This window comes from Caenorhabditis remanei, chromosome IV (assembly GCF_010183535.1).
Source record: "Caenorhabditis remanei strain PX506 chromosome IV, whole genome shotgun sequence".
NCBI classification, from domain to species: Eukaryota; Metazoa; Nematoda; class Chromadorea; order Rhabditida; family Rhabditidae; genus Caenorhabditis; species Caenorhabditis remanei.
This window is the reverse complement of record NC_071331.1, coordinates 9,213,227-9,237,759: the sequence shown is the minus strand read 5'-3', so window position 1 is coordinate 9,237,759 and position 24,533 is coordinate 9,213,227. Positions and strand designations below refer to the sequence as shown.

General features: G+C 36.2%; 3 protein-coding genes across 3 annotated transcripts; 1 reads left to right on the top strand and 2 right to left on the bottom strand.

Annotated features, from left to right (window-relative positions):
* Window positions 1-12,212: 12,212 nt before the first annotated feature.
* On the top strand, window positions 12,213-16,156 carry GCK72_013032 (uncharacterized protein; the record flags this gene model as incomplete). The annotated part of the gene is made up of 10 exons (XM_053729591.1): window positions 12,213-12,549; window positions 12,594-12,874; window positions 13,156-13,342; window positions 13,390-13,511; window positions 14,081-14,333; window positions 14,379-14,648; window positions 14,698-14,804; window positions 14,968-15,176; window positions 15,252-15,942; window positions 16,061-16,156. The coding sequence occupies 10 exons, from the start codon at window positions 12,213-12,215 to the stop codon at window positions 16,154-16,156; spliced, it is 2,553 nt and encodes an 850-aa protein (XP_053584363.1).
* Window positions 14,039-16,153, bottom strand: GCK72_013033 (uncharacterized protein; the record flags this gene model as incomplete). Its single annotated transcript, XM_053729592.1, has 3 exons — window positions 14,039-14,318; window positions 15,495-15,802; window positions 16,070-16,153. The coding sequence occupies 3 exons, from the start codon at window positions 16,151-16,153 to the stop codon at window positions 14,039-14,041; spliced, it is 672 nt and encodes a 223-aa protein (XP_053584364.1).
* A 2,294-nt stretch (window positions 16,157-18,450) lies between the features above and the next one.
* Window positions 18,451-19,593, bottom strand: GCK72_013031 (uncharacterized protein; the record flags this gene model as incomplete). The annotated part of the gene is made up of 3 exons (XM_053729590.1): window positions 18,451-18,616; window positions 18,815-18,885; window positions 19,474-19,593. 3 exons carry the CDS (start codon window positions 19,591-19,593, stop codon window positions 18,451-18,453), a joined length of 357 nt encoding a protein of 118 aa, XP_053584362.1.
* Window positions 19,594-24,533: the final 4,940 nt, after the last annotated feature.

Here is a 24,533-nt window from a genome sequence, read left to right as displayed (position 1 = left end):
GAAATTCCGCTCGAATGCTGTATTTCTTTCTGTAAAAATTGATGTTAATTCTTGTTTCAAGCAAGACACAAAAACTTTCAAAAACAATTTTTTCAATACGTGCCATATTTTGAATTCAGAGCGTTCATAAATCATGTCGGTTTTGAAATCTACATCTGGTTTAACACTGACATAAACTGAGCTGTCTAATAAGATGAAAATAGTGTAGTTTCACTGTCTGACTCCTATCTCAAGATGTAAAATCTCACTGTTTCCAAAGATCGGTTTGGTTTCTGAATTCTTTACATTTTGATATCACCATTTACTTCTCCTTCCTTTGATTCCATTATTTAGAAAAACAATTATCATTGAAGGACATCAATCCACAGAAATATCATGCTTCTAGACCACGTAGCGTTTCAGTACCCAGAATTCGCAAAGTAATGTTTCACTCAATCTTTATAAACAATTTGTTACAACGTTCTGTGATCGATTTTCCTCTGCAATTTGGAAATTTTGAGAATGTTCATCGACTATCAATTTTTCCCTAATTTTAGTTGTAAAGAAGTTATCAAATCAACGAATATCTTCTGCTCTGCATTCAATTGATCATAACAGTAAAAAAATTATTTTACCTTTTCGTGACCAAGTTATATATTTATCGATTTACTGGGTTGCTAATTCGATCTTAAGTTCCCCTAGAATCCTCTATTTATTATAAAGAACATTGCTACATATTATAAATGATGCTTCGTGTTTCAATGAAGACACAAAAACTTTCAAAAACTTTTTTTTTCAATGCGTGCCGTATTTAGAGTTCATGCGGGATAATAAATTATGTCGGTTTTGAAATCTACATGTGGTTTAACATTGACATAAACTGAGTTCTCCAATGAGATAAAAATAGTGAAGTCTCACTGTCTGATTCCCATCTCAAGATGTAAAATATCACTGTTTCCAAAGATCAGTTTAGTTTTTGAGTTCTTTACATGTTTGATCGACTAGACCATATTTCTCTTCCACTTTTCAATTCTATTCCACCTGTCCTCAAGTTTTTTGTTCTATGTACAATATAAGCGTGTTTCAAATAGTTCTGAAATCTTTTGACGTTTGGATTCCGCGATTTACCATGGTCCGTTAGAATTTTATTACCCAAAACTCACAAAGTAATGTTTCACACGATTTGTATAGGTTTTTTGTTTCCAACGTTTTGTAATAACTCGCCTTGAAACTTGGAGAAATTTTATTCGACTTTCAAGTTGAAACATTAGTCGGACACAAATTGAACTTTAAAGCGTCCAAAGCATATCACCAAATTTAAAGTGCTTGGCTCAAATTTTGAATAATTTGACTTTAAGTTTCTATTCTTATCATAAACTTCGACGATTATCAGTTTTACTTGTTTCGTAAAATATGAAAAAGATGAAACAGATTTTTTCGGTTTTACTGTATTGATGAATTGCTGCTAGTTATTTTCTCTATTGTTCAGATCTGGGTTTTTCTTATCTATTTTCAGTTGAGAGACATGTTCTCATTTCCATGGATGGCATTTTGATCTCAGACTCTGAAATTGAAATTCTAATTCAATATCCAACATTATTGACTCTTCTTGTTTTCTTTTTCATTCCTGGAAATTCCAAATCCCTTCTTGGTCGACGCCAGGAATTGTTGGTGCTTTTGTTCGCTTTTTTTCCCACACATACACAAAACACACTTCTCCCCTTTTGTCATTTTTTATGTTCTCTTTTTCCATTTTTTAATGTGATTTTCGATTTATTCTCTTTTCTTCTTTCCGAGCTCTATGTAGGTTCTAGATATTCACCTTTGTCACGTAAATGACTAGTGATGTTTCAGTGTGCAGTCACTGAAGGGGTTCAAAAATAGAAAAAAGGGGGAAAGAAGCACTTGAAAACCCACGAAGAGCTTCTTTTTGTGTCTGTTTCAGTTTCAAGATTCAAAAAACTAAATAAAAAATTTTGCAATAGAGAAAATCCACTGGTCTACCAACTTTACATTTTTCGTTGCCCATTCTTAAGGCAATACTTGGATACAAAATGGCATAAATCAACTATACTCAGAAGTGGTTCAAATCCACAAGGTTTAAAATTATGAACCGTATTCTATTATGGAAATCCCCATGTTATGGAATCCCCAGGCATATTATGGAACCCTCAGAAATTTTTGAAACTATAAATTTCAATTTCAACGGTACCATTTCCCAAAATACTTTTGTTTCTAATATTAACGAGTTTAATTTGGTTTTTAAACGACTCGAAAATTTCAATGTACCCAAATTTTCTTTCATGGTTTCATTACGATCTTGAAACATTTTGAAAATTATGAAATCTGATTTTCGCACTATTCACAGTCCTATAACTCTTCTTTCTTAATCTCGTTTTTTTGTTTCTTATTAAATACACCTCCTCAAAACTCCCAATTGTAAACCTAACTTATTTTTCAGCTCCTCGCTCACCATTTTAAGGTACACCCGCTATTCGGATCGATGTAAGCTATATTTTTTCGCAGCATTGAGGTTTTCGGAATTTTATTTTATATACGAACTTTTCACGGGATTTGATCAGAAATCTTAAGTTTCACAACAGTTGTGAAACGGTAATAGTTTTTTGTTGCAGTTTGTGCTTCGAGTCCATTTTTTATTTCTAAGCCCATCCATCTTGGCATCATTTTCCAACCTGAGTTCTCACTCTCATCTACTCCTTGAAACATGATTCATATTTCTTCCAAGTCACTCTATCAGTTTTCAGTTTCTTTTGACTTCCGATATTCCGACCTCTAATCCCACATTTAATTTTGTTTCTCTCCGTCTCCTTTTCCAGAATATCTCTCTCACCCTTCTCCTCCTTTCCATGTTCTCTGTCACATTGCAGTTCTTCTTTCAGCAGCTCTTTCTCATATCAAAATAAATTCTCTTTCTGCGTAGTTAATACGCAATCCTTACTCTCATCCGACAGAGATACATACGTGATGGATGATAATTTTGAAGTCTGAGAAATTTATCGGTTTCACTTACGCTGCATAGATCTGAGAGGCTATTAATTTTCAGTGGGTCTGTCGAAAACAAACGCTAAAAAAACTTCATAACAACCGTTTTAAAAATTAACAAAGCAAAAAAATATGTGGAAATGACTAGTTATCTTCACTAATGAAATGAATCATAATGAATTTTTTTCCAGTTTCTGCATTGTCATAAAACAGTTAAACTGAATCTTCTCAATAGTAGCACTGCTGTTTTGCCTGATTGCTTCCATAACATTTCCCTTTTTCATACAAAAATGTTCGACAGTTTCAATAATGACTGAACTTGTGAGGTGTATTGATTTCCTCATTGACGTCTTGGTATAAGTTTGCAGTTATCCTAGAGATGATTAGAGAAAAGCTCAAACCAACTGTCTATCGATTTCACAGAGATAACAGTGACCGTGTTACCGATGCAGTCTTTGTCTAGGGTCTGAAACTGTTGAAAATCTGAATTCCTACTATTTTTCTTTTTATATCTCGAACGTTTTTGAATAACCCAAAGAGGGTTTTTAGTGTTTCATGCAATTGTTCAAATACTTCTTCTCAATAGTATCGTCTTCTGTTTGTTGTTTTTTTTGAGATTAATCTGAAAAAGCATTTTTTGTTTTTAATATTCTTGATATAATTTGTAGATTTTTTCAGACAGTGAAACCATTGTTACTGTGAGAAGAAGAACTCTCAGAATTAAAACCATTAGGACTTCCCGTGTCTTAAAGTTAATATCCTATACGAAACTGAAGAGTTTCACTGTTTCATCCTAAAACTAAATTCACACACGAAAAGGTTCAATGTTAGATGATTGTAACGTATGATTTGATAAGGTGGAGAACAGTGGAGATGAATTTTTTAAAAGAATTTATTTTATTGAAAGAAAGACACTTGCCACTGATACATGAACTTTGCCAAATGTTGTGATTGAGTTGTGTTATGTTCGTGAAACAGTACCTGAGAAATGTTTAAACCTCTTCTTATCTAGTTTTTTTCACTCATTTCCATGTCCTTCGAGTAATGTTCTGTTACAAAACTTTGTGCAATCTGTACTTTTTATAAATGTTTAGAGCCCCTGAGAACTCTCACCAAAAGTGTTACTGTTTCAACAGTCTGAGAATATTCCGAACTTATTATGTATTGATTAGTCATCGTAATGATTAGTCATGTGTTGAAATTTTGGGTATTTCGGTACCAGACTAATTTGATTGGAAAAGTGTCCAAATATTTAATTGCTAAAAATTTCAGAGTTGATCAGATCTAAAAGCAGAAACTTTTAATGTTTCGTCTGGTGTTGAAATTCCCACAAATTAATTATTTTACAGTCCGACTGCTCAGGTTCAATTGGTCCTAAGCTTGATGTAATTTCAGCTAGAAAACAGTCCTAATAAAAATTTGAACCCAGTTAATCCTATCTCTCTCTCTCTCTCTCTGTCTACAATCTTTCTCTCATGTTTTTCCTCATGTCATTTTTTTCAGACGCTCTTTTTCATCTCAAACTCTCTCTATGTTGTTAATATGCAGTCCTTCACTACTCCATCCTGCATCGATACACACATTCACCACTTCATTTCTGTGCATTCGACTGCTCTTTTTTCTCCTCTTCTTCTCGTTTTTTCTTTTCACAACCACTTGTGGCAAAGGGACATTCTCCTAGTTTTCCCCTTGATTTCATGTGCTCAAAAAGAGAAAAAAACGAGAAAAAGAGAGAGAGAGACAGAGCAACACACAACACGTCAAAACTTTTTCTCCTCTCTCCTTTTTTGCTGCATTTCTTAAAGGCTCCCAGTGCCTTTTTCGAAACTTTCTTCTCTTCTCTACGTCCTTACCACTATCTCACTTCTACATATCTTTGGTTTTCTTTTCTCTCTGAGCTCTCAAAGAAGAAAAAGGAGGAGGAGGAGGAGAGCTAAGAAGAAGCTGAATAAGGAGCCAAAGAGCCAAAGGAGTGTCGACGCACACGTGCCCCGAACAACACTTTTTGCTTTGGTTTTGGTATTCTAGTGGTGCTTCTTTTTGAAAGTTCAAAAAGTTATTGTCCAATGTCTTCAGAACTCGAGAATGACCTTTTTTCTGGAAATATTGTTCCGAAAATAACATTTTAAAGATTCTCGATTTATCTATGTAATTCGGGGTTCGGCCGATTAAACTTTTTGTAGATTATGTTTTATACCAGGACCTCAAATTTCCGGTACAATTTTTTAAATGTAGTAAACGCCTCCAAATTGCCTCAGAGACAGTTGAAAAGTTCTACATATTTCACCGATCTTTTTGTTGAAATATTTCTTGAACATATCTGTTTCAAAGACTTCAAATTTCCGGTACATTTTTAAAAAATATAGTACGTTGTAACTTCACCTATATATATGCATTATTTGGTAATTCCTATGGTCTTACATTAGTCTTGCATGTTTATTAGCTCTTGTAAATCAAAACTCTGAAAACTGTTGTATTTTTTTAGACTACTGAAACAGATTCACTCCATTTCCGTTTCTTGGAAATATCCAGAAATATTCAAATGTAAATATTATCTGTTTCATGTTTCCCTTATTTGGGTGTCCCGTTGTGAATTTTGTTAATTCGGCTAGAGGCAATTAAAAAAAAATATTGATGGCGTTGCTCTCAATTCGGTATCAGACTTTACTGTTTTGAAGAATGTATACCTGCCCGACAAATGTTCAAGTTCGTTTTGCCTAATACTCTTATTTCATTTATCTTAATCAAAGATTAGTGAGAATTTCTTATGCTTGGTTTATGAAAATTTCTGTACCGTAGTGAAAATGTTCTTCTATTTTTAAAAACTAGAAACATATTACGGTTTCGTTAAAGTTTCATATAGAGAATATCGCTAGTTATCTATTAAATTTGACATGATGGAAATGGACACTTGAGCCATTTGCACACTTTTTGCTTTGGTTACTTCTTTTTGAAAGTTCAAAATGTTGTTGTCCAATTCAACGTGACTGCAGAACTCGAGAGTAACCGTTGAGATGAAGATTTCTGAAAATATGTACTGTTCCAAAAATAACATTTTGAAGATTCTCGGTTTATCTATGTAATAGATGAACGGAAGATTTAGAGTACCTTTTTGTAGATTCTGTTTTTACCGTGTCGTTTAAAATATCTCAATTAAAAACTCTGGAACATTTCTTAAACTTTTATGTTTCAAGAACCTCAAATTTTAGGTAACTTTTTTTTAAGATAGTAAGTTGAAGCCCCCTGTTTTGGTTCACCTATATGCATTGCTATTAATGGCTCATTTTAATCAAAACTTTAAACACTGTCATACTTTTCTTAGACTACTGAAACAGATTCACTCCATTTCCGTTTCTCGGAAAAATCCAGAAATGCGCAAATTTGAATGTTATCTGTTTCATTTTTGCCGTATTTGGCTGTCCCCCGGTGTGGATTTTGTTAATACGTGAATAAGCGTTTAAAAAAATACTGATGGCGTTGTTCTCTATTTGGAATCGGGTTAGTGCTTCACTGTTTCAAAAACTGTATACCTGTCCGAAAAATGCTCAAATTTGTTCCAAGTGTTCTGTTTATAAAAAATTTATGCACGGATATGAAAATTTCGTTCTAGTTTTGGAAAAAAAGAAGAGTTTACCGTTTCGTTCAAGTTTTATTTAGAGCCTATCGCGAGTTTTCTATTCTGCATTGGAAACACGATAACTTCTTTCAAAAATCTTTCATAACGACTGAGAAAAAGTCGAAAAGTTCTGTTTCACCGATTATTTTGTTGAAATATTTCTTGAACATATCTGTTTCAAAGACTTCAAATTTCCGGTAAATTTTAAAAAAATATAGTACGGTGTAGCTATGACGATTCACCTATATGCATTTTTTGGTAATTCCTTTGGTATCACATTAACTTTGCATGTTCATTGGATAATGTAAATCAAAACTTTGAGAAATGTTATACTTTTCTTACTAGGGAAGGCCTCCAGGTGACCGTGGAGTTATGGGTCGAGACCTATATCGTTGGAAAGCTCAGAAGACGCTGATTCCAAATATATATTCAGTTTTTGCCCTCGAGGCCTGGTATTCGAGAAAAACGAGGTCAAATTTTGGACCCCTGACAAGTCATTACCTTACCGACGTGTTAAAAATATCGGCAGCGTGGCGCAGGTGGTAGTGAGGCGGTGTGGCATGAGGAAGGGTGTGGGTTCGGTCTCGGCCACGCGAATTTTTTTTGCATTTTTTGTAAAGAACTTTTAAGATTCTCTGACAAGGTCTGTTTCACTTTTTCAAGATTTGGATGATGTTTTATTGATTTTCAAGTAAAAATAACTACTTTAAAAATTTTTATTTTTTTAAAAATTTTCAGAAATGTGTCCATCATTTGATGGTCAAAAAGTGATAAAGTACTCGGAAAATTTTTCTTTACAAAAAATGCAAAAAAAATTCGCGTGGCCGAGACCGAACCACACCCTTCCTCATGCCACACCGCCTCACTACCACCTGCGCCACGCTGCCGATATTTTTAACACGTCGGTAAGGTAATGACTTGTCAGGGGTCCAAACGTTGACCTCGTTTTTCTCGAATACCAGGCCTCGAGGGCAAAAACTGAATATATATTTGGAATCAGCGTCTTCTGAGCTTTCCAACGATATAGGTCTCGACCCATAACTCCACGGTCACCTGGAGGCCTTCCCTAGTTAGACTACTGAAACAGGTTCACTCCATTTCTGTTTCCCAGAAAAATCCAGAAACGCTCAAATGCAAATGTTAGCTGTTTCATGATTGCCGTATTTGGGCGTGCCCGTTTTGAATTTTGTTAATACTTCAATAACCACATTAAAAAAATACTAATGACGTTGTTTTCAATTCGGTATAAGATTAGTGCTTCACTGTTTCGAAAACTGTATATCTGCACGACAAATATTTTAGTTCGTTTCGCCTAATACTCTTATTTTATTTATCTTAATCAAAATTTAGTGAGAATTTCTTATGCTTGGTTTATGAAAATTAATGTGCCGTTGTGGAAATTTTGTTCCAGTTTTGAAAAAAACCAGACTTGTCACGGGCCGGGCCGGGACAAATTCAAGAAAAATCTCGGCCCGGCCCGTTTTGAAACATTTTGTGTTTTTGAACTTTTTTGGAAATGTTTGAAATTTTTTGAACTTTTTTGAAAAAAGTATAGTTTTCGAACAAACATTTAAAATTGAATCAAAATGTGAATATATATTAGCGGCCCACCCCCTCTTACAACTGCGCCCCGTCGCAAACGAGAGAGTATCGGTGAGAGACGCAGAATTTTTCTCGCGCGAAGAAATATTTTTACCATTTTTGACCTATTTTCGCTGTTTTTAAGAACAAATTACATAAAAACTTTCGAAAATAGTGAAAATAGGTCAAAAACTGTGAAAATAATTGCTGGCGCGAGATAAAAATCTGTGTCTCTCGCCGATACTCTCTCGTTTGCGGCGGGGCGCAGTTGTAACGAATTTGCTCGGCTAATATGATAATTTAAGCATTTTTACTCTTATTTTCAAAAAATTTCAAAAAAAAATTGGTAAAAATGGGTACCCATTTTTGAATCCGGACCGACCGGGGCGGGTCGGGCCAAGACAAATTTCGGCTCGGCCCGGGCGGGCCCGATTTTTGGCAAGTCTGGAAAAAACTTTTTAAAAAATAAATAAATAATATTTTACAGTTTCGTGTAAGTTTTATTTGTAGTTTTGATTTGTGAGTACTACTCTTTAGATGACCTTTATTGAAGCTGGGAAGAAAGTTAAAAATGAAGAAAGAAATGTTTTGGGGATAGGACACCGAGAAACAGTATCGCGAGTTTTCCATTCTGTTTTGGTTTCTATTCTGCATTGGAAACACGATAACTTCTTTCAAAAAACTTTCAAAACGGCTGAGAAAAAGTCGACAAGTTCTGTTTCACACTTTACATATTGGGGTGTTTCTGTCCACGATTTTGTTGAATTACGGTTAGCTGTTCCGGGCATCTTAAACTTTAGTGTTTCAAGGACCTCAAATTTCCGATACATTTTTAAAAGATAGTAACGTGAAGCCCCTCGCTCTGTTTTTGTCCTATTTGCATTATTATTAATGACTCGTGTAAATCAAAACTTTGAAAACTGGTCTGGTTTTCTTAGACTACTCAGACAGGTTCACTCAATTTACGTTTCCTGAAAAAATACAGAAATTCTCGAGAAAATCTGTTTCAAGTTTGCCATATTTGGGCTTCTCCGTTTTGGATTTTGTTAGTTCTAATTTCATTGCTCTAAATTTGGTATCAGGGTAGTGATTTACTGTTTCGAAAACCGTATACCTGTACGACAAATGTTCAAGTTTGTTTTGCATTGATCCTCCAGTTTATACCGAGATTTTAAGAAATACATATAGAATATAAGTAAACATCTCTATTTTTAAAATGATTTGTTCCTCAACACTAGGGAAGTGAAAATTATTTTTTCTGATTTAGAACACAGGGAAAACAGTCACGTCTAATACTTTGAAATTCATTACATTTCTCACTCCTTCAATACAGATCCATACATCCCTCTTCGAAATTTAGTGTTTTTTAGAAACAGTAAAACAATTCCTTGGACAAGTGAGGTCTAAACCGCTAGCTTACACCATAGATCCATTAATTTCTTATGAAAATCATATCGTCTCATTTCATATGTTTTTTCACTAACTAAACTTCACATTATCAACTTTATTGAGGTCGCTTCATCTTAAGGAGAACCATGTTTATTTTATCAAAGAGATGTACTTCTTAATTTAGATTCATTGTTGGATACCCAAAGTTTCAGTTTCATATATTCGCTGAAACATGATCAGTTTTAAGAAATGCGCTCGACATCTCGTTTTTTTCCTAAATCTTCATCTTTCAGAAATTGCAACCCAGCTCGAAAATACCGTCAAACTAACAGCGAAAAAAAATTTCTCACTTCCTGACTTCCATGAAACAGCATCCCACCAACTTCCCACCTAGTTTCCACCTGTGATGTTTGTCTGAACTTTTAATTTGAATGAGCATTGCATTCATCGGCTCAGAGAGCCCCCGGAACCAACTCCATCCATACGTGAATTCGAATTTGCATGATCTCTGAATGAACCCGCTAATCCTCTTTTCTTCCCCTCCTTCGTTTTCTTGAGATGTATTTCTCATTCGTAGACCTTTTTCATCATACATGAATTCAATTCTCACATTTTTTTGTCGTCGTTGTTGTCGCTCGGAATTTTTGTTTTGCACTATTGGATACACTAGCAGCAGAAAAGAGGGAGGGATCAATGTGATAGTAAATTCTCTTGCAATTTTAAAATGAACATTTGATCCCCTTCACCTATTCGATTGGAAATTATCAATAGAGCGCACTTCCCTCAAAAAGCTTCTCAAAAAAAACCACTTCCTTATGTCATGTTTTCGGTGTCAGAGACCTCATTTTTTCTGGAAATTTAATGAGAGAGGCGTGTATGAAATGAGCATAAACCTCATGTCTCACGTCTTCATTAAAATTGTTCATGGTAGTTTCCCATGCCGTCAGTCAGACACACGTCTTGTTTTTGGTTTGGTCAGGGGGATTTTCTAAGGTTTTTTTGTGTATGACGGGCTATTTTGAGGAAATATATTTTCTCTGATGAGATTAGTTTTTCGAAAAACTTTAAAGATTTCTGGGAGAAGGTAAATCAGAAATTGAATATAATTTTGAGCATCGATGGTCATTTTTATCTGTTTCATTAAACTGATTACTGTCTTTCATCTTCAACATCAACATTGTATTGATAACACCAGTCAATAACATCGGAAAATATTTCTAGCATCATCCATCCTCTCTTCTCTATCCCATCCCCTCTCTCATTCTCTGCTCCTCAAAGAACTCGTCATCACACTTCGTTAGTTTTCCTGAACATGTAAAGGGTGCAGAAGACCAAACATACACTCTAGCTAAACATCGAGAACTTTTCTTTTTTCAGTGCTTCTCTTGCTAGTATGTGGTTGGTAGAGTCATAAATCTGAATTTACTAGTTTATTTGGACTTATTTAAAAAGTTTTAAAAACTTTATCGTTTAATGAAAAAGATTAATTTGTAGGTTTACCTTCATTCAGTCAGTTTTTGAATTATTAACCAAATTATTCGCATAATCGAAATCACTGTTTATGAATATTTAATATCTGTTTCATGAAACCGATATCTGATTTCTTAATCAGATTCATTTAACAGGAGTTTGCTTTCATTTTTATAATTTAAGGTGGCTTTGATTCGAAGTTTCTAACTTTTGAGACTCTGTTATACACATTTTACAAAATTTTTGCTTTAAAAAAATACTTCAAAAAAAACCGCGATCACAGTGAAAATCACTGTTCGTGAATATCTAATAACTGTTTCATGAAACCGATTTCAGATTTGTAATCAGATTCATTTAGTACGAATTTGGAATGGTTCATCTGCATTCATTTTTATAATTTTATGTGACTTTGATTCGGATATTCAAATAATTGAGACTCTGATAAATATATTTTACAAAGTTTTTACTTTGCCTATTTCGTATAGAATTTATCAGCTTTGATTGACTAAGAATTTGATCCCAGTGGCCAACAGTTCACATGATGCTCGACGACTTAGATTACTATTTTTGTAGTTGCTATATATTTTGTACAACCGCACTCAAGATAATCATAGCTCTGTGGGTTGAAAAGTTGTCCACTACACAAAAATGAAGATCTAGGTGTGTACCTCATGTTCCAAAAAAATCGACCTTAACACAATTATAATTAGCAGTTATATTTTAAGTGATATATATTTCCAGATATTGGACTTCTACCAGCTCATTTTTTAAAAGTGTAAAATTCGAAACTTTCCTGAAACATCTTCCATTTTTTTTCTGTTTCAACTGCTCCATACACGCTTGTCAGTTTCAAATCTCTCAATGATTTTCCCCACCATTCACAACCAAAAAAAAGTTGTCATGTGACTAGAAAATCGTATATAGAAATTCTCACGTTTTACAAACACCCTTTGCTTTTTCCTCACATTTTTATGGTTTTCGTCAAGACTCTTGAATCGTTTCATTTTTCTTTTTTATCGAAATCGTATGTATTCTCAATTCTCCTAAAACCAAAACCCATTATCTCCTTTTTCTTCCAGAAATCACAATTAACCTGCTTCACCAAAAACGACGTCTTCATCTTCTCCCCACTCATTCAACCACCTCCAAAAAACTATGCCCTCCACTTCATAACATGTTTCACTCGCCCATTTTCTGGCTCTTTTTGTTCTGCTTGGCTGGCCCACAAGCGGTACGCACCGAGCCGTACAATTCGACGTCTTCACTGACGACTTCTCCGGATGACGTCACCGCAGATTTGTTGGTTCTGGCGTCTGAAGAAACACCGACACGGGCGCCGCGACCGGTGACAAAGCAGGGAAATGCGAAGAAGGTGGTGAAGGTGCAGAAGGCGGAGAAGAAAGATGAGGAAGCGGACGATGTGGAAGACGTGACGCCTTCAGAAGACCCGCTGTATGTCACAGATTGCTCGGAGCCCCTGAATAAGGATATATCATGTTCAGTCAACATAGGTAAGGCGTACTCACAACAACAAAAAGTCCAATACTATTTTCAGTGGGTTGCTCTGACAACGTTTTCAAGTACGTGGAACAGGGACAAGAGCCACCGCGAGCGCATGACGTCAGAATCGCGCCGACGACAAAAGTGATGGGTGCAAACCGAATTGACAAGAGGAAACATCGACTGCACGTCGACGTGTCATGGCAAATACCTCAATTAGATTCGTCGAGTAATTTGAAAGCATTCAAGTTGATCGTCAACGGACCTGATGGCAGGAATACGTGTTTTGTGTTCAATGTGACACAGCAGCCGCATAAAGATGAGGATAATGTGGCGGTGAGTTGGGAGAAAGTGCGCTCTAGTGTTAATTTGGAATTTGAAATTTGGAGAATTAGTGCAAAACATAGTTGCAAACCGGGTTGGTGCGTAACTCGCTTAAAATGCAATATTATGAGCTGAAAAGTATACCAAAATGTAGATCTCGGCGAGTAAAAAAAATGTAGATCTCGGCGAAAAAATCCATTCTCGTCCGTACCGCGAATCATTATCGAATGGTTATCCGCCAGTTTGCTATCTCAAAAATGTTATGCAGGTTTTGTAACAGCAAACCTTTTCAGCCACGCTACCGATTCTCTTCCAACACGTTATTCGAGTTCGGCCACGCCTACTCCGTCACCATTGTCAGTCTTCCAATATCCCGGAAACGATCTCCAAAAGTGTCGGCTACCAGTCAAATGCCAGATGATCCAGATGAGGCACCCACGAAACTTGTGAAAACACACGAAGAGATTTGCTCGGGAAAATGTAAGATCAGAGATCGAATAAGCTATAAATTTATCTCTTTTTTGCAGCAAATCCGCAAGCATCAAAATGGGCGGCAAGTTATCGGAAGATTTTCTTGTTCAGTGCGATTCGAATGATTCAAATCGAGTTCTTGGCAGCTCCGCCACAATATTGTTTTGAGGAATATGAGGTAGGGAGCGTGAGGGAAGGAGAAGTTGGGAAAGGATAGAGCAAGGGTGGGGCAATTCTGAAATACAGAACCGTCCAGTATGAAATACTATGTATTTGGTCATTTTCAGTTGAGAATGGCCAACTTTGAGACGGTGATACGGTATCACTGATTGTCTCACAAAGTAAATTATTAATAAACCATAAATAACAAAAATAGAGTTTCATTTTTGTAGTTGATAACTTTTTTGTACGGACCCTCCTTAGAGAGTTATGGTCATTTTAAGGCAACACTCTAATTTGCACGGAAATGTGACGATTAGATGAAGACATCACTTTGTCGATATGTAACTTTCTAGGAAGTGTCCGTACAAAAACGTGTTCAACTACAAAAATGAAGCTCCGCTTTTTTTCTGTATGGTTTATTGATAATTTACTTTGTGAGACAGTCCATAACACCCTCTCAAAGTTGGTAATTTTCGGTTAAAATTATACATCTTACTGCACGGTGCTGCTACAGAACCACTGAACAACTGAAAAATTAACCGATCAAATCTTCAATCTGAAACCGCAACTATAACATGTTTTCAGGTCCGCCTCCTCGACAGCTCTGGAATCGTTATGCTCCAATCCGCCGTGATCTCCAAAGACGACCTGAAAACTGAAATCATCGATGGCCGAGCTGTACAATTTGGAGAGTACAACTTCACTGATATCGAACTCGACACCAATCTGATCCCATCGGTCATACCCATTGAAACTGCACATGATGGCCGATGTCTGTGTGAGACTGAAAACGGTTGCAGCTGTCTGGCAGCTGATTGGAAACCTGTGAAGTTGTCGAGTGAGTCAGAGTCAGATAGGTCGAAGATCTATTCAATTATTTCAGAAATCGAAAAACCGCCACCAGGCACCAACGACACTGTAGTTAGTGATGAGAAGACGGGGAAGGAGAAGAGTGTAGCAGGAACATGGCATTGGCATCAGTATGCTATCGCTGCTGCCATAATCATTGCATCGATTTTTGCGTTAATGGTTTTGTTTGGTGTCCGATGCTATAGAAAGTTTAATAAGACAAAGAAGGCAGCATCCAATGTACATCTTATGAATGAGAACCCAGCGTTTTCGCATTCCGGATCTATTCCACTGATTTTAAAGCGTAAGTTTTTTTGTTTGCTACTGAATTTCAATCGGACTTTTTTTTTCAGAATCCGTGTCAGTGTTGATCCTCTACAGCCATGATTCTTCTCAACACGAAGCGGCGGTCCTGGCGTTTGCAGAGTTGCTGAGGGATGTGTTCCATTTGAATGTTCATGTAAGTTTGAGCACGCACCATGAGATTATAAAAAATGTTTTGATATAAAGATACTAATGCCAAGGAACAGAAAATTTTTGACTGTTTCAAATTTTCCATTTCGCAATTTAGTTTATGCATCCATCATTACTTTGCCTTCAGCACACCGAAATTATTTTTTCAGCTCGACGCGTGGGACGAGGACGATATCGATGAAAACCGTTTCGAATATCTCAATTCTAGCATCGTCCGTTCTGACAAAGTGATCCTCATCAATTCTATTGGAGCCTACTACCGTACCGTTTTCCGTTACAAGCGGGAGCCAGCGTTGGAGAGAATAGTAAGGGGAAGAAACGATGGACTGTTCAATACGCAGTGTGAATTGGCATTGCAGTGAGTACTGTTTCATAATATTTATTTTCACTGAACGAATTTTTTTGTTTGTTAAAATAAGCGGCTCTATTTCAGACACCCCTGCATAATCTCCTGCCATTTCAACTACACCAATCCAAAATACGTCTTGTTCCCTGTCAAACGTCTACTTCAATACTCGATCCCAGAGAATATTATGACATTGGCCAGCTCTCTAACCGGACAACCGGCACGAGCAGAGCAACTTGCCGGTTTCAATCAAGTTTTTGCCCGTTTACAAGCGGCTGTGTCTCGAAAAGCGCATTATATCGAAAGTGATCCCCAATGGTTTGAACACACTCATCATAGAGTGGAGGATCAGGTGCCTGTTGAGGAGGAGGATCCAGTGGATTTGATTCCGTTGCCACCAAGTTTAAGAGTGAGAGTGGAGAATGAGGAAGTGTTCGAGCAGTTGGATACAATGCCAATGGATGAGTTGGAGCAGAAATTGAAGAAGAAGAATCTGACAGAGGCGTTGGAATTGAAGGAGGAGCCTTATTCAGCTTCAGTAGATGTGGAGCCAGAAGAAAGACCGGAGAAGTTGGCTTTGCTAGAGGATCCGAAGCAAGAATCTGATGAAGACGTGGAAGAAGAAGATGACGTGGATTCTGTGGAGGATATCAGTCCTACTGCCAGAATAGAGGAGCTCCAGAGACTGATAGTTCATAAGGATATCAATCATGATTCTGGGAACCTCGATTCAGCGTATGTCAGTGGATCTGACTTTTCGACGGATGTTCATACAGATGTAAGTTTATTAGGAAAACTTTATTTCAAAAATTGTCAGTTTCAAATATTCCACAAATCTAATATGTCGCATGCACAGATAGTATTCCAATAAAAATCGACGACTGTTAATTTTCCAGATTATCGACAAACCTCGACTGAACTCCGAAGTCGACCGTCGGAAAGCAGCACGAGAAGATTCCGCGTTCCATGATGACGTCATCGGTGTACATTAATCATTTTTCACACTTAAAACAAAACTATTTTCCTCCCCTTTCTCTCCGTCATTTTCCGATCTCTTCCTTCCATTTCTTTCCCGGGTTCTCGTTCAAAAAAAAACCATTAAATCCCTATTAATTTAAACCTAATTATTACAGTTCACCACGGGTTGGAATCAATCTTTTTACTTTTGGTTTGTGCTTAGAAAAATGTGTCTTTGGAGTAGGACACTTTTGCTCTCCGGTGTCCTTTGTGACTTTGTAAATTGAGACATATTGATATTATATTTAAAATAAATATTTTGGTTAAAAAAATAAATATTTTTGGTCACGGGCCGGCTCGTAACTCGCGTCAAAATGAATATTATGGTCTGAAAAATATACCAAAATGTAAATCTCAACGAGTTCTACATACCGTGCTAGAATGGTTTTTTGGCCATTTTCGCGTTTTTTGGCACTTTTTCCCGGCCCGCGGCACATTAACGAATAGCCATCCGGCCCGTAGTAGGTCATGGAGATAGAACTCGTCGAGATCTAAATTTTGGTATATTTTTCAGACCATAATATTCATTTTGACGCGAGTTACGAGCCGGCCCGTGTCGGCCCGTTTCGGCCCGGTTGACAAGTATGCTGATAAGCGGTTATTCTTGGCCCTTCAGAAATAGAAACGTCATTTAAATTGAAAAAAAAAATCGGAAAAAAATCAGAATAATACTTCGAAGTTCGAACCCATCAACTTCCAACAAATATGTGCACTGTTGAAGAAGGTGCTAAAAAAACAGTAATGAAGATATACATTCGTATAAAGCAGATAACATTATCTGGATACCACTTGACGTTAAGGGAGTCCAATTTTTGCATCCTGACGAAACTGAATTTTTTTCTGTGTTTCTATAATTTCAGTACTCCAATTTAACAATTAATTAGCCTGCATTGTTTCGGTTCACCGCTCAAAACCAGTTTGCTGCTCCGGGATTGAAATGTAGCCGAAGATTTACCAAACTTTTATCGAATGCTTAGTCCCTTTCGCAGGATTGATAAACATAGAAGCCAATAATAACAACTGTTCGTGAAAAGTCAAACTCATCAGTTTAAGATAATATTTTTCAGTGTTTTCCCGCAACGTATCTTTACCACATGAAACACAAAAATATCCCACTTTGGTAAAAATGATGCCCTAGTTGAATAAAAGATGTGCTCCGACAAGTTCAAGACTAAACACTCATTTATGAGATTTTGAGAAAAACAACTGTTAGATAGTCATGATAATATTGAACTTTAAAGGGAATGATGATAGGTCACTTCGAATTGATTCTAAAAATAACAACAGAAAAATACATATTGGCATTTGCACACAAATTATTATCTTGTAAAACAAGGTTATTAACATGTTTCCAAGACAAATTTCACTCGATCAATTTCAACGTTACTGTTTCGAAACTGTGAAAAATCGGGTAAACTGATGATTTTATGTTTCAAAAAACTTGTACAACGGAACCCGGTCAAAGACGACTCCAATAGAGTAGCCACTAAATTATAGAATCCGTCCGACACTCAGCTCCGAGTTATGCGCTCTCAAAATTTGGTTCAGATTTAACAGAGGAACCCTCATTTCTACACTTCGCAATAGTTTCCAAAATGTCACTCCCTTCGCTTCACCTCGTTTTAAACACGGTCATTTTTTTTCTTAGGGAACAGTTTTATCATTTTTTGAATGCTTTCTGGCAAAATTGAATTATTATGAATGCACCCATTTTTTAAGCGGATTTTGGAAAAAAAATGCATTTCCTTTTTGCAAGTTTATACATTTTCAGCTGCAAATTTCTGAAAACACCGAACTGAAAGTGAGTTAAAGAACGGTTAATGATCTCATTGTTGATGTCCTAGACGGTTCACAAATGTTTTTTGAAATAAATAACTTTGGCAGAGAAATTTGAAAGTTTTGAACAAAAATAATTGTTTCCTAACTTCAAAACATGAAATTTCATGACGAACCGAATTAATTCTTTTTTTTGGATTTCACATTTGTCAGAGGGATTTTTATTATTTATAACCTATAATCACACTTGATGTCTAATTGAAGCAATAAGTTGAGAATTTGAAACAGCTATTGGAAATCAGCACCTTTTCCAAATTTAGCAAAATTTATAGAAACGTAGTAAAAGCTTTTTTCTTAAACTGGTTGCGTGACCTATACCCACCAATTTATTTAATTATCTCCGTTTCCCTTATTCACCGCCACTTCAAAAGGGTAATAAAACAAATGAACAACTGTCATCCCTTCTCTCTCAATCTATCCAACAGATTTAACCCTATTTAACCCTATTAACATAATCATGCTCTCTCATCTGATTCCCCCAGATGTCACCTCGTTGACAACCAGCTTCTCCTGGTCGATGCACCCATCCTGGACAGCATTCTGCAATGGTATGACGTCGAGTGCGGTTGACTTTTTTGTAGGTGTGAAAGTAGATTGTCCTGGAATATAGAAGGATAGGAGGTTGCGCAATAATTATAGGTGTCCGGAGGTCACGGACACAATCGCTCATTGAGTCGACACAAGATAAAGAATGGTGTGAAGGGCGAAGGCTAATCTTGTTAGGTGAGGTTGGAGGCTATCGCGCGCGCATGTGTCGGCGGATCGTGAGTGATGGGATTATGCCATCTTTAGATTACTGTTCTTCTCCTTTTATATTTTTGAGGTATTTTGGAGCAGTAGTTCCAAACAATCCCTCACCTTGACGATACTGTAAATTTTCCTGCAGCTATGTACACATCTACTAGTGGTTGAACAAAATAGAGAAGGAAATAAGAAGTTTGAAATAGCAATACTTTCAGAACGAGCCAGACTCAAATATACCCATTTCACGTTTCTTGGACACCATACAGTTTTTTTTTCAGTTATGAACTTGGAATTTTGAGGGTGTGGTATGGAATTACCTATTGATTCATAGTTTCACTTTTAAAGAATACGATGATCAAAAGAAACCCGTTACTTATGTAGTGGACAGCTTTTTCTAAATGAGTATTCTCAAAAAAGTATATCACTAAAAGCGTAAACATTGTGGTACTGCTGTTTCCAAAATACCTCAAAAATATAAAAGGAGAAGAACAGTAATCTAAAGATGGCATAATCCCATCACTCACGATCCGCCGACACATGCGCGCGCGATAGCCTCCAATCTCACATAACAAGATTAGCCCCTTCCCCTTCACACCTCTCTTTATCTCGTGTCGACTCAATGAGCGATTGTGTCCATGACCTCCGGACACCTATAATTATTGCGCAACCTCCTATCCTTCTATATTCCAGGACAATCTACTTTCACACCTACAAAAAAGTCAACCGCACTCGACGTCATACCATTGCAGAATGCTGTCCAGGATGGGTGCATCGACCAGGAGAAGCTGGTTGTCAACGAGGTGACATCTGGGGGATTCAGATGAGAGAGCATGATTATGTTAATAGGGTTAAATAGGGTTAAATCTGTTGGATAGATTGAGAGAGAAGGGATGACAGTTGTTCATTTGTTTTATTACCCTTTTGAAGTGGCGGTGAATAAGGGAAACGGAGATAATTAAATAAATTGGTGGGTATAGGTCACGCAACCAGTTTAAGAAAAAAGCTTTTACTACGTTTCTATAAATTTTGCTAAATTTGGAAAAGGTGCTGATTTCCAATAGCTGTTTCAAATTCTCAACTTATTGCTTCAATTAGACATCAAGTGTGATTATAGGTTATAAATAATAAAAATCCCTCTGACAAATGTGAAATCCAAAAAAAAGAATTAATTCGGTTCGTCATGAAATTTCATGTTTTGAAGTTAGGAAACAATTATTTTTGTTCAAAACTTTCAAATTTCTCTGCCAAAGTTATTTATTTCAAAAAACATTTGTGAACCGTCTAGGACATCAACAATGAGATCATTAACCGTTCTTTAACTCACTTTCAGTTCGGTGTTTTCAGAAATTTGCAGCTGAAAATGTATAAACTTGCAAAAAGGAAATGCATTTTTTTTCCAAAATCCGCTTAAAAAATGGGTGCATTCATAATAATTCAATTTTGCCAGAAAGCATTCAAAAAATGATAAAACTGTTCCCTAAGAAAAAAAATGACCGTGTTTAAAACGAGGTGAAGCGAAGGGAGTGACATTTTGGAAACTATTGCGAAGTGTAGAAATGAGGGTTCCTCTGTTAAATCTGAACCAAATTTTGAGAGCGCATAACTCGGAGCTGAGTGTCGGACGGATTCTATAATTTAGTGGCTACTCTATTGGAGTCGTCTTTGACCGGGTTCCGTTGTACAAGTTTTTTGAAACATAAAATCATCAGTTTACCCGATTTTTCACAGTTTCGAAACAGTAACGTTGAAATTGATCGAGTGAAATTTGTCTTGGAAACATGTTAATAACCTTGTTTTACAAGATAATAATTTGTGTGCAAATGCCAATATGTATTTTTCTGTTGTTATTTTTAGAATCAATTCGAAGTGACCTATCATCATTCCCTTTAAAGTTCAATATTATCATGACTATCTAACAGTTGTTTTTCTCAAAATCTCATAAATGAGTGTTTAGTCTTGAACTTGTCGGAGCACATCTTTTATTCAACTAGGGCATCATTTTTACCAAAGTGGGATATTTTTGTGTTTCATGTGGTAAAGATACGTTGCGGGAAAACACTGAAAAATATTATCTTAAACTGATGAGTTTGACTTTTCACGAACAGTTGTTATTATTGGCTTCTATGTACATCAATCCTGCGAAAGGGACTAAGCATTCGATAAAAGTTTGGTAAATCTTCGGCTACATTTCAATCCCGGAGCAGCAAACTGGTTTTGAGCGGTGAACCGAAACAATGCAGGCTAATTAATTGTTAAATTGGAGTACTGAAATTATAGAAACACAGAAAAAAATTCAGTTTCGTCAGGATGCAAAAATTGGACTCCCTTAACGTCAAGTGGTATCCAGATAATGTTATCTGCTTTATACGAATGTATATCTTCATTACTGTTTTTTTAGCACCTTCTTCAACAGTGCACATATTTGTTGGAAGTTGATGGGTTCGAACTTCGAAGTATTATTCTGATTTTTTTCCGATTTTTTTTTTCAATTTAAATGACGTTTCTATTTCTGAAGGGCCAAGAATAACCGCTTATCAGCATACTTGTCAACCGGGCCGAAACGGGCCGACACGGGCCGGCTCGTAACTCGCGTCAAAATGAATATTATGGTCTGAAAAATATACCAAAATTTAGATCTCGACGAGTTCTATCTCCATGACCTACTACGGGCCGGATGGCTATTCGTTAATGTGCCGCGGGCCGGGAAAAAGTGCCAAAAAACGCGAAAATGGCCAAAAAACCATTCTAGCACGGTATGTAGAACTCGTTGAGATTTACATTTTGGTATATTTTTCAGACCATAATATTCATTTTGACGCGAGTTACGAGCCGGCCAGTGACCAAAAATATTTATTTTTTTAACCAAAATATTTATTTTAAATATAATATCAATATGTCTCAATTTACAAAGTCACAAAGGACACCGGAGAGCAAAAGTGTCCTACTCCAAAGACACATTTTTCTAAGCACAAACCAAAAGTAAAAAGATTGATTCCAACCCGTGGTGAACTGTAATAGTTAGGTTTAAATTAGAAAAACCTTTCACTGTAATGCGAGCTACCAACAACCCAATTTTTCTGTTTCATTAATCCAACTTCAATGTAATTTGAATAATCTTGCATTGAGTGAGTTTAAGAGGCACTATCTGTAAGAGTGAGAATGTTTGTGCTGGACCTTGGCACAGTTGCAAGAAGTTGTTTCAATCCGAACTCTTTTTACCAGACTTGCAACGGGCCGGGCCGGGCCGGGCCGGGCTGGGCCGGGCCGGAATGAAAATTTCTAGGGCCCGGCCCGGCCCGGCCCGGCCCGGTGGGCCCGGAAGTTCAGTACTGAAAAAAATTCAAATTTTTTTTTCGAAAATTTCCCGATTTTTTTTGAAAAATATTTCTTAAAAACAATTTTTTGTAGGTTTCGAAGGGTTTTGAAAAATATACTTGAGGAAAAATATGAACAATTTTCAGAAAATAAATTTTTGGACAAAAAATTGTAGTGAAAAAAGTTCAAAAATTCAAATCCGGGCCGACCGGGCCGGGCCGGGCCGGGCCGGCGGGCCGGCCCGGAATTTTGCAAGTCTGCTTTTTACAGCATATATACCCCTATGGTAGTGGTTAACAAAAAATATGTCCAACTTTTCTCGAAAAATCCCTCTAGAAGTACTCAACACATAAGGGTCCCCCCTTATGAAAAAAAAATTTTCACGAAAAATTCAAAGAAAAAATTTGTTCCGAAAATAATCAGAATATTGATAAAAGACTTAAAATAAACCAATTCCAAGATTAAACACCTCAGAAATTTGTTTGAACGGATTCCGGTTTTTTTGTTCATCCAATTTTTTCCAGTTTTTCCCGTTTTTATCAATAATTCGTACAGAAGTCCTCAAATTTTTAACGACATCCTACTTCCTTGCAAAATTTAACATATAGTTCAATTGGCATCATTGAAAAACAGAGGGACCATTTTGAGATTTTTCCATTTATTTCGAAAATCACATAAGGGTCCGAACTATAAAAAAATGTTTTCGATATTTTATCAATGTTCTCAACGTTTTTGCATCAAAAAAAAGTTGAAATATTTTTTTGATAAAAATTTTCTTTCATAAGGGGACTCTTATGTGATTTTCGAAATAAATGGAAAAATCTCAAAATGGTCCGCCTGTTTTTCAATGATGCCAATTGAAATATATGTTAAATTTTGCGAGGAATTAGGATATCCTTTAAGATTTGAGGACTTCTGTACGAATTATTGATAAAATCGGGAAAAAACTGGAAAAAATTGGATGAACAAAAAAACCGGAATCCGTTCAAACAAATTTCTGAGATCTAATATTTTGTGAGTGACTTATTCCAAGTGTTTTATCAAATTATTTTCGGTGTTAATTTTTTTCGAAATTTTTTTCAAAATGAAATTTTCATAAGGCGGGACCCTTATGTGATTTTTGAAAAAATCGAAATATCTCAAAATGGTCCCCCTACTTTTTGATGCTTTTAATTGGAATAGTAGAACTTTTTGCGTGGAATACGTGTACGATTGGAAATTTGAGGACTTCTAGAGGAAATTTTCGAGAAAAGTTGAAAAAACATGAAAATCGAATTTAATTGAACGGTTTCTGGGCGGTCTGGGGAGCTGGAACTTTGTGTGGAGGTAGTCAAAAACATTTCTAACGTGTTACAAAAGTTTCCCGATGATTTCTGAAAAATTAAAATTTTTATGAATTTTTGGGTGAAAAGTCAATTATTGGGCATATTTTTCTATGATGACGTCATAGGGGACTGGTGACATATTTTTTGTAAATCACTACCATAGGGGTACATAAGCTGTAAAAAGAGTTCGGATTGAAACAACTTTTTGCAACTGTGCCAAGAGGAATCCTCATCTTACAGACAACGCCTCTTAAGAGACAATGTCTCGCTCAAGCCACCAGGCCATGTTACACATAAACCAAAGTGATCCGTTTCGGCTGATTTTTTGATATGTTACTACCCTAGGAATTCTAAGAATTTTGTATCATACCAGATTAGGCTCCGCCCCCTTCGGCCTACCGAAACGATCGATTGAAGTTGAAAAATGAAAATTTTTCTTTCGAAAGATAGCATCAAAATCTCTTTAGAAATGAATTGCCAGCCTTATTTTGTGCATTTTACAAGATAACAACTTTTTTCTACCTCTCCTGCATCATATAGAAAAAATCACTTTTTTGAAAAAATTGTCGATTTTTTCATGTTTTTTGGATTTTTCGGTTAGTCGAAGTACTGTGGTCCGAAGCAAATTTATGATTTTAAGATACATATTTGTGTTGGCTATTTGAAAATATAAACAGCTCCCCCAGATTTCAGTGGCTAGCCGAGTTATGATCAGAAAAGTGACTAAATTTGATGCATTTCAACGTACCCCCCTCCATGGTATAAAATGGCTCGGCGACGAAAATCAAAAATATTCCTGATTTAAGTTATACAGAGCTAGAGTAGTATTCACACAAACTTGCAGACAATTCGGGCCATGTTTCAGTGAGTTACAGACACCTCCTCCATTTTTTCGAGCCAAAAAGTTTGAGCTCTCGTAACTTTAAAGGCTATGGCTCAAAATCTTAGAAACTTTGGGAAAACAATGGAATACACTTTAAAAACAGAAATAGATAGCTAAAAATTGATTATAAAGAAGAATGCTGGCATTTCATGCCCCAGAATATCTGACTATCGTAGACTCATGAAGCTATCAGATATGAAATGAAATGAAAGTTTAACAAAACGACAGAAACTGACATTCATTTACTTA